General features: G+C 37.6%; 2 protein-coding genes across 3 annotated transcripts; both read left to right on the forward strand.

The window, feature by feature from the left end:
• Positions 1-5,269: 5,269 nt before the first annotated feature.
• Positions 5,270-7,949, forward strand: LOC126784707 (G2/mitotic-specific cyclin S13-7-like). 2 transcript variants are annotated; one of them, XM_050510187.1, is made up of 8 exons: positions 5,270-5,388; positions 5,985-6,123; positions 6,240-6,309; positions 6,411-6,665; positions 6,753-6,878; positions 6,982-7,389; positions 7,480-7,658; positions 7,760-7,949. In XM_050510187.1, exons 1-8 carry the CDS (start codon positions 5,352-5,354, stop codon positions 7,920-7,922), a joined length of 1,377 nt encoding a protein of 458 aa, XP_050366144.1. In that variant the 5' UTR covers positions 5,270-5,351; the 3' UTR covers positions 7,923-7,949. The 2 variants fall into 2 exon arrangements, with proteins under 2 accessions (XP_050366144.1, XP_050366146.1); XM_050510189.1 differs by having other exon boundaries at positions 6,249-6,309.
• A 747-nt stretch (positions 7,950-8,696) lies between these two features.
• LOC126784712 (uncharacterized) lies at positions 8,697-9,952 on the forward strand. The gene is made up of 2 exons (XM_050510200.1): positions 8,697-9,032; positions 9,376-9,952. The coding sequence occupies exons 1-2, from the start codon at positions 8,715-8,717 to the stop codon at positions 9,742-9,744; spliced, it is 687 nt and encodes a 228-aa protein (XP_050366157.1). The 5' UTR covers positions 8,697-8,714; the 3' UTR covers positions 9,745-9,952.
• The last annotated feature ends 284 nt before the right edge of the window (positions 9,953-10,236 follow it).

Here is a 10,236-nt window from a genome sequence, read left to right on the forward strand (position 1 = left end):
CTGGGAGCCAGACAGCATTTTATTCCATTTTACTTTGGAAAAAGACTTCATTTGTCAACTGATGACACAATTCGTCATCATTAGGATTAGTCACAACTTACAAGAGATAAGCGTTAGTGGCCAAAGGCATTAGAGTCATTAGACTAAAGGGCAGAAAGTATCAGTGGTGTAGGAGATCGGGGATTCGGGTTAGGAGCTTAATCTTAAAGAGTCTAAATTCATGTAATTGGCGTCCATATTACGTACATTGTAAAATAGCACCTTTCTTCACGCTGTTTGATTGAATCAACTTCCGACTTGAAAGGTCTTAATGGAGAATAGCTGTTCTTAATAGTCGTTCCATGTGTAATGGAATTTACATGTTGATCATAAAATTTCTGACCATGCTTGGGGTATGTAATTAATGCTGATATTATGAAATTTAAGAGTATTAAACACCTGCCAAAACGAAGGAAATGAGATATCTTAAGGAGAAGAAAATGACCCTAAAAGTGTTTAACAGAAGGATAAGAATGTCAGCTTGAATCTTGATGTAGGCGTTAGGGAAAGAGGGCTCTTAGTGGTAGGGGTGGACAAACTGACCCGAAAACCGAAAAAAACCGGACCCGAACTCAAACCGAATCCGAACAAACCGAAACCCGAATCAAACCGAACCGAAAATAAAAAAACCGAACCGAACCGATTCTATTTGGGTTGGGTTTTGGGTTCAGTCCCTTAGAAACCGAACCGACCCGAACAACCCGAAGTCAATGGTCAACGTTACAAAACGACATCATTTTGTCATATTTATAATTTTACATTATTCTTATTTTTTTAATAAAAAAATAGTGTGGTCGGCCTCACAGCCGCACATAATTTATAACCTAATTGACCTAATGTATAAGAGACGCATTATTTAGCCGTCTTGCTTCCTTCATAATGCGATAGTTTTATTTTAAACCTAATATAAATGTTATGATACATTAGTTGACACTTAGGAAATCCCCAACTCTAATTCGAAATATGATCGATCGACACCAGCAGATGTGATTGGTATATATATTTAGGAACCCCGTAAAAATTTCGTCCGTTTTGGACATGGTTTGACCGTTCGTAACTACGGTTAACTAAAAAAGATGCGTTTTCACATATTGAAACCCTATTGACCGGGGCTTTGCGAAATATATTTCTTTAGTGCGACCGCGCATGATAGATAACAAAAATTAAGTGATTTCAGATATGCAAACGGCTTTCGGCGTTCACATATTTGTAATAGGTCCTCCCTTATGGCATAATAGTGGTGTTTTCGATTTACCAAAAATTCTAACGGTTAAATGAGGTCCGAATTGGATGAAATTTTTATAGGGTCACTAAATATATATACCGATTACATCGGCTGGTGTCGATCGATCCCTAGAAGTTTCCTTCATATAGTCGCTTCATAATGCGATAGTTTTATTTTAAACCTAATATAAAGGTTATGATACATTAGTTGACACTTAGGTGATCGTCAACTCTAATTCGAAATATGGTCGATCGACACCAGCAGATGTGATTGGTATATTTATTTAGGAACCCCGTAAAAATTTCATCCATTTTGGACATGGTTTGACCGTTCGTACCTACGGTCAACCAAAAAAGAGGCGTTTTCACATAATAAAACCTAATTGACCGGGGCTTTGCCAAATAGATTTCTTCAGTGCGACCCCGCATGATAAGTAACAAAAATTAGGTGATTTCAGATATGCAAACGGCTTTCGGCGTTCGCATATTTGTAATAGGTCCTCCCTTATGGCATAATAGTGATGTTTTCGATTTACCAAAAATTCCGACGGTTAAATAAGGTCCGAATTGGATGAAATTTTTATAGGGTCACTAAATATATATAACGATCACATCGGCTGGTGTCGATCGATCCCTAGAAGTTTCCTTCATATAGTCGCTTCATAATGCGATAGTTTTATTTTAAACCTAATATAAATGTTATGATACATTAGTTGACACTTAGGTGATCGTCAACTCTAATTCGAAATATGGTCGATCGACACCAGCAAATGTGATTGGTATATATATTTAGGGACCCCGTAAAAATTTCGTCCATTTTGGACATGGTTTGACCGTTCGTACCTACGGTCAACCAAAAAAGAGGCGTTTTCACATAATAAAACCTCATTGACCGGGGCTTTGCTAAATAGATTTCTTCAATGCGACCCCGCATGATAAGTAACAAAAATTAGGTGACTTCAGATATGCAAACGGCTTTCGGCGCTCGCATCTTTGTAATGGATTCTCCTTTATGACAAATTAGTGGTGTTTTCAGTTTACCGGAAATTCTGACGGTCAAACAAGGTCCGAATTGGATGAAATTTTTACATGGTCACTAAATATATATACTGATCACATCGGATGGTGTCGATCGATCCCTAAAAGTTTACTTCATATAGTCGCTTCATAATGCGATAGTTTTATTATAAATCTAATATAAAAGTATGATACATTAGTGGACACTTCAGCAATCGATAACTCCAGTTCGAAATATAGTCGATCGACACCAGCAGATGTGATCAGTATATATATTTAGGTAACCCATACAAATTTCGTCCGATTTGGATATTGATTGATCGTCCATACTTATGGTCAAGAAAAAAGGCGTTTTGACATTAAAATCCTCATTGACCGGGGCTTTGCCAAATGGAATTTTTTGGTGCGACCGCACACAATCGGTGACAAAAATTAGGTGATTTCATATATGCAAACGACTTTTAGTGTTCGCATATTGGTAATGGGTCTTCCCTTATGACATAATAGTGTTATTTTCAGGTAAAAACCCATCGGGCTTGCGGGCCTCGACGAGCTTTTCAGATCCACGGGCTAAATGATGAGGCATAAGTCAATTAGGTATGAAATAATCATTAGACTATTAGTTTTTCATCTTTATGTTAAATTTTGTACTTTTAAAATTAATATATAATATTACGTATTTTACATACGGGTAAAACCGAAAAAAAAACCGAACCGAACCGAACCGTACGGGTTGGGTTGGGTTGTGGGTCACAGTCTCTAAAATAGAAAAACCGAACCGAACCGAACCGAATTTAAAATTTGGGTTGGGTTATGGGTTTTGTCCAAAACCGAACCGAATGGACCCGTGTCCACCCCTACTTAGTGGTTTGGTCATATAAAAGCAACATAAATAGTCATAAAACGCCAACTGAAATCTTTTTCTCTAAGACCAGATATGAAATACCTACATTAAGTACCACATCAAAATTGCTCACCAACTAGACTATAATCTTTGTCCGACCATTGACGTGCTTCTATATTTATGATATTCCAGTGCAAAAACCTAACACTAGTCAAAGCCACAGGTTTGTGTTTTCACGCTCAAAGCACGTAAACTCAGGAAACACACTGCAGCCTACAATTCATCACCAAAGTCAATCAAGTACAAACTCAAGGCGAAGCTCCTCGGTACCTCATTCAGAATCAGTCTCTCTATATAAGAACCAAACTAGCTAGCTCTCTCTTAGTCTTATATAATATCTTCAATTTCCAATCTTCTCTTACCTCAGGCACTGCTAGCTAGCTATAGTTGTTCTTTTAAAATGAAATATCATTCTCATTCCCTTGTGTTGGCTGTGAATGCCTTTTCCATTGTCATCTTCTTCCTCTTGCTCTCTTACACCATGAAGGCCGAAGCCTCAAGACCTCTTCGAGGTGCTGATCACCGCTCCTCTGCTACTCATTTCGAGTCGAATAGGAGTTTAATTATTGCCCAAGCTTACTCCGGTCCCAGCCGTAGAGGACGCGGTCACTGAACATATGGAAATGTACTATTTGAAAGAGCCAAGCTAAGAGATCAAGGGAAACTTTAATTTGGCAGAAAAGATTGTTCTTACTTAGATTGTAGAGGTGCTTTTAGTTAACACACACTTCTGTTTCTGATCATTCGTTATTGTAACTGGTTAATTATACTGATTGAATCTGATCTCATGCAATATATATAGTGTTATAGCTATTTATATTACTTTGTTCAAGCGTTTTGATACATTAATATGCTATATCGTATTATCGTTTAATACATGAATACATTTATCTATGTATCGCGCATATTGGATTTGTTGATGGGTTGGGGTTTTTCTCAACAATCTTAAGACGTAATAAAACCAAAACACGCCATCGACCAAAGATCCGTATAAGCAAGGAGACGGTGGTTCTCGTTTTGGAATGTATATGTACTTTTTTTTTAAGTGTATGCGACCAACTGTTATACTACTCACTTTTGGACAACTTGGTAAACATGTGAATATACTAGCTGAGTTGCTCTGTTAATTTTTTTGATAAGATACTTCTTCCTGTCATGCTTCTAGTTTTTTTCTTTTTAGATTGCAATGTTATGCTTCTAGTTTCACTGAGAAATATACTTTAGGCAATGTATACCGTCTTTGGGTATAGGGTTTAACAATGTTATGCGTATGTAATTGCAGTGTATGGGTTTAGGGTATATGCAATGTATATGGTACACCGTCTATGGGAGATTATATAACAATGGTTAGAACACTTTTTGCTAAATTTTGTCATCAGTTGGCTTAATAGAATCTCAATGATCTATTTCGTGTAGTAAGATTTCATACATTGAGCTAGCACTGTAACATTCATGATCACTCCCAAAGCGCCCAATTTATGGGCTGTGCAACATGTTACAGATACCGTTTGGTTACAATACATACAATTTGAATGAATAGCGTCAAGCCATTTTTGATAGTTGCAAACAACAACTATGACATATTTGTTGAGCTGTTTATAGTAACCGTAATAATTTACGAATTTGATAAGATGAATTTTAGGAAGTTAAACAAAATAAAAGTAGCAAATCTTGGAGTCATAATCATGTCCACGACAGAAAAATGCATGTAGTCGAAGTGGAGGTACGTGCAGTCTTAATTGATCAATTCCAAAAATATCACTTTGCCCATGATGTATCCACTAAATATTCCACTTAACGGTAAGAAAGGATTTTCTAATTTAATTTGTCCCAAATACAGATCACGTGGCACACGGTAATATCAGAACAAGTTGTAACGAGTCTGTGACCACGCCTTGACGCCATGTCATTTACCCTTCTGCCCTTAACGGTAATATTCTCAAATGCATAGGCCCGTAGATGGTGCCCCTGATCCAACGGCTCCAAATTAAAGGAGAATAAGACCGTTGGAGTGAAGCGGTGGCTCCTCTTAGCTTCAAAAAGGGTCATTCGGCACCAAATTCTTATTCATTCTCTGAATCCCTCCTTGTTCTTCACAGAGAGAAACAGAGAGAAAGCAAGAACATCAGAGTGGGTTTTAGAGGAAGCTTTGAATTGAAGATTAGCAATGGCTTCGAGAGTCGTTGATCAACAACAAGTGAGAGGTATTGGTTCTCTTGTTTGTTCTTGATGATTGTTTCATCTGTTTTGAGATTCGAAATGTTAATAACATGCGGTTACGATGAAAAAGATTCGATCTTGGGTGTTTTTGATTGTGTAATTACATAATACCCATCTCAAATCCGAAACCCATGTTGAGAAATCGTAGATTCTTATGTTCTTGGTTTCTTATTCTTGTATAAATTCTATGATTTGCTTTCTGGGTGCTCTTAATTCATCCCTAGATGATTAATTGGATTGTTTTTGGTGTCTTTTTGTTTGAAATGGGCATGATATATCTGATTTTCCTTCTGGGTTTGGCTAATGTTTACCCCAATCTGATTGATTGAGGGCTTATGCTTAGATCTGAACGTTTTTTTTGTTATGGGCGTTTACCTTATTTGGTTTCATAAAGATTCAGTTAATGTTTAGAAAAACAGTTAATGTTTAGATCATACCTATTATATCTTCCGAGTTATCTTTTGTTTAAAATTAGACAGTTGTATTTGTATTGTAATTGATTTCTACGAATGAGTTTGACATAATAGGCGATCTTTGTGACTGAGGCTGATTCTTTGAAATGGGTTTTGTGTGATAACAGGTATGGCAGTGGCTGGAGGAGGAGTTAAGCCAGTGAAGAAGGCTGTGCCCGATGGAAGGAACAGAAAGCCATTGGGTGAGATTGGTAACCAGCAAGCTGTTAGAGGAATTGAGGTCAAGCCTAATCGACCCATTACAAGGTTTGTTATTGCTCTCTTCTATATGTGCCTGTTTGGGAATTGTTTTTGTTTCTTTGTGTAATTGTGTTTATGTATATGTATATGGTGATTGTTACATTCTTACTGATGTTCTATAGTGATTGCAGGAACTTCCGGGCTCAATTACTCGCTAATGCCCAGGCTGCAGCAGCTAATGAGAACAACAAGGTTTGTTTTGGACTCTTGATTGATGTACTTGTTCAAGTTTTTACCCTGTTATGCATTATTGTCATGTAACTGATTTTTGGTTGTGCTATTTTTTTCTACAGAAACAAGTTTGTGTGAATGTAAATGGTGCTCCTGCTGTTCTTGATGAACTTGTGCCAGTTAAGAGAGCTGAGGCACCCAAGGAAGTGCCAAAGAAACTTGTTATTGTTAAGCCAAAGCCCAAGGAAGTCATCGAAATTAGCCCTGACACAGTTGATGGCTTGATTGAAAAGGCTAAGCCTGAGAAGAAGAAAGAAGGAGCTTCAAAGAAGAAATCAGCACCAACTCTCTCTTCTGTCCTTACTGCTAGAAGCAAGGTAACAAATTAACCTGTTTCCATTCTTTGTTGAGTTGATTACATGTGGAGGCAATTTTGTCTTATGTATCTTATTGGTGATGTCCAGGCTGCTTGTGGTTTGACTAATAAACCAAAGGAAGTGATTGTTGATATTGATGCCAAAGATGTTGGTAATGACTTGGCTGCTGTTGAATATGTTGAGGACATGTACAAGTTCTATAAGCTTGTTGAGGTATTGATTGGATTAAATTGTCCCCTTGTTTTTTTGTACAAGTTCTATAATTTTACTGTTTTAGTATTCAATTAATGTCTAACTAATGTCACATGTCATGCAGCACGAGAACCGCCCTCATGACTATATGGACTCACAACCTGAGATTAATGAAAGCATGAGAGCTATTCTGATGGATTGGCTGGTATCTGTTCACAGCAAATTCGAGCTTTCTCCCGAGAGTTTCTACCTTACCATCAACATAATTGATCGCTTCCTTTCGGTCAAGACTGTGCCAAGGAGAGAGTTGCAGTTAGTTGGCATCAGTGCAATGCTTATTGCCTCAAAGTATGAAGAGATCTGGCCCCCTCAGGTGGATGACTTTGTTAGCCTTTCGGACAAGGCCTACAGTAATGTGCAGATCTTGGTGATGGAGAAAATGATACTGGGCAAGTTGGAGTGGACCTTGACTGTGCCTACACTTTATGTGTTTTTGGTCCGGTTCATTAAAGCTGCAATTCCAGATGAACAAGTGAGTATTCATATGAATGAACCCCTTAGATGTTGATAATTTGTTAATATTGATCAGTCATTAACTGTTTCTTGTTTGGAACTGTTTTAGATGGAAAACCTGGTCTACTATCTAGCTGAATTGGGAATGATGCATTACGGCATACTTATGTACTGCCCTTCTATGATTGCTGCATCTGCAGTCTATGCTGCTAAATGCACTCTGAACAAGAGCCCTGATTGGTGTGACACACTTAAGCTCCACACTGGTTTCTCCGAATCTCAACTAATGTAAGCTCTCTGTCCTCTTTTCTTTTTTCTTCACAATTTAACAAGCGAGTCTGTATATGATTGATTGGGGATCATTACTTATACCTATCCTTTCCAAACAGTGATTGTTCCAAAGTGTTGGTGAGCTTGCACGCAAAGGCTGCGAAAAACAAGCTTCAGGGTGTGTACAAGAAGTACTTGAGTGCTGATAGAGGTGCTGTGGCTTTGCTGACTCCAGCCAAATCGCTTTTACCACCGGCCAAAGCTTCAGGAAGATCTTCATAGAGACTTAATCATGGGGAAGAAGGGGGGATAAACAAGAGTTGATAATAGATTGGGTTTCCATGTTCAGGCAAAAACAGATGTGTTTTAGATTCTATTGTACTGTTCCATGTTTAGATTTTCAAGGAAACATTATTAGTATAATAATTTTTTTTCCAAATGATCACAGATGAGTGCCATCACTATGTTTATTTATCTTCTGAGAATGAAAAATAATCACCACTGTGATCATTCATCATTATATCATCCAAAACGACTAATGGTGGTTATCTTAATCGTTAAAACTGAAATTATGAAACTTAATTATGGCCGTACACGAAAGGGTGGGTACCTACTCGACTCTTTATAGTTTATACCACTCCTAGCTGGGTTAATCTAGTATACATCAATGTATGCTATACATCCCACATCCAACGGTTGACAACATATATTATTTTTTTGACCCCACTCATAAAACAATATCGACCGTCGAATGTGGGATATATAACATACATTGATGTATACTAGAATTTTCCCTCCTAGCTAGAATTTATGCAACCATAATTTGATCAACAACTCTTTTTCAACCCTTGAATCACCAGTTTCTACATTAATATAAAGTGGTTTCTAGGCTCTAATTAAAACTCAAAAGTCAAGCAGACTATGAGGACTTCTTCATGGCTCTTGATGAATATTTGTGAGGAAACACCGTATCCTAACCGTGTCTTAAAACCAATCTCTATATAAACCACATAGAGCAAACACTTGATGCATAACAATTTAATTACAGTCATTTGATAAATCATTTTAGACACTATGGCTCGCTCTCTCCTTCCTTTGGTCTTGGCCTCTCTCTTAGCCCTAGCTACTCTCCATGAAACTCAAGCTATTGAGTACATCGTCGAGAACCGGGCTGAGAACACCCCTGGCGGAGTCCGGTTTAGAGACGAATTAGGCGTGGACTACACCAAGCAAAGAATGAGAGACGCCACTGAGTTCATTTGGAACCTCTTTAAGGAAACTACAGCTGCAGAAAGAAGGGACACCCCACGCATAAGCTTGTTTGTCGAAGTAAGAGATGGCATTGCGGCTTCGAGCGGTGACATAATTCATGTTTCAGCCAAGTACATGGAGGTACGTACGTACATATACGTAATCATGTTCCAGATTTTTCATATTTTACGTATACTTGTTTTTTCCCTTAATATTTGTTTAGACTAGTATACAATATACACATATAACAATATCCAAGAATATAAATTCTTGTCACAGTTCGTTATAACTGTGTGATGGGGTCTTCTCACATGAGTGTTAACCTGTGAGACGATATTGGAGAGTTATGCTAGTCGACTGTTGTGAAAATTCCGCAATATGAAATTGAGATGATGAGGACATGCACTTAAATTTGGTGCTGATTTTTCGTTGATAGTACTTTCGACCTTGACCTTGCTAATAATTTTTTCTACCTTATATGCAGGACCTAACGGCAGCAAACCTCAAAAAAGACTTCAACTGGGTAATTTACCATGAGGTCACACACTCATTGCAGAGGAATGGAAATGGTCAAGCTCCTACCGGATTAGTAGAAGGAATTGCAGAGTTTGTAACCTTGACGTCTGGCTTTATATACGACGGGTTTGCTCAACCTGGTGATGGTAACAATTGGGACGAGGGTTACGGCGTAACTGCTCGGTTTCTGGAGTATTGCAATGGCCTTAAAGACGGGTTTGTGGCAGAACTTAATAAGAAGATGATAGATGGTTACAGTGACGATTTCTTTAACCAGTTGCTGGGGAAGACAGTCGATCAGCTGTGGACTGACTACAAAGCCAAATATGCAAATTAAGAATGTCTCATATTATATACTTCCAATATTTAAGTTGATGCAAAGCCAATTAAGTTGATACGTATATGAATAAGACTGTTGTTAGTCCTTGATTTATTATATATCATCGTCCCCAAATTAAAGCAAGTGACTAATATATGGAAAGGGTCTCTACATTAGCTACTTCGTTGTCATTTTAGTTACTTTTAATAATCAACAAGATGTATTATTACAAAATCAAGTACATTCAGGTTTATGGAGAAATTATTATATATATCTACCACATATCTCACGTGTCATACTTTCTTAATGTTATTGGTTAATTATTTACTGTGTTTCTGATTAGTTTTTATATGTAAATAAATTGTTGTCATTTTCACCGCGTGCATGTTAATTATACCATGACGTAATATAATTGGCTGGGTACACCACATGACAGTGTCACATGGTGTGGCGGATACACAAAATAATTACTCAAAACTTCTACTAGCTAGTCGTTTGATCATTCCAATC

The sequence above is a fragment of the Argentina anserina genome, chromosome 2 (genome assembly GCF_933775445.1).
Source record: "Argentina anserina chromosome 2, drPotAnse1.1, whole genome shotgun sequence".
NCBI classification, from domain to species: Eukaryota; Viridiplantae; Streptophyta; class Magnoliopsida; order Rosales; family Rosaceae; genus Argentina; species Argentina anserina.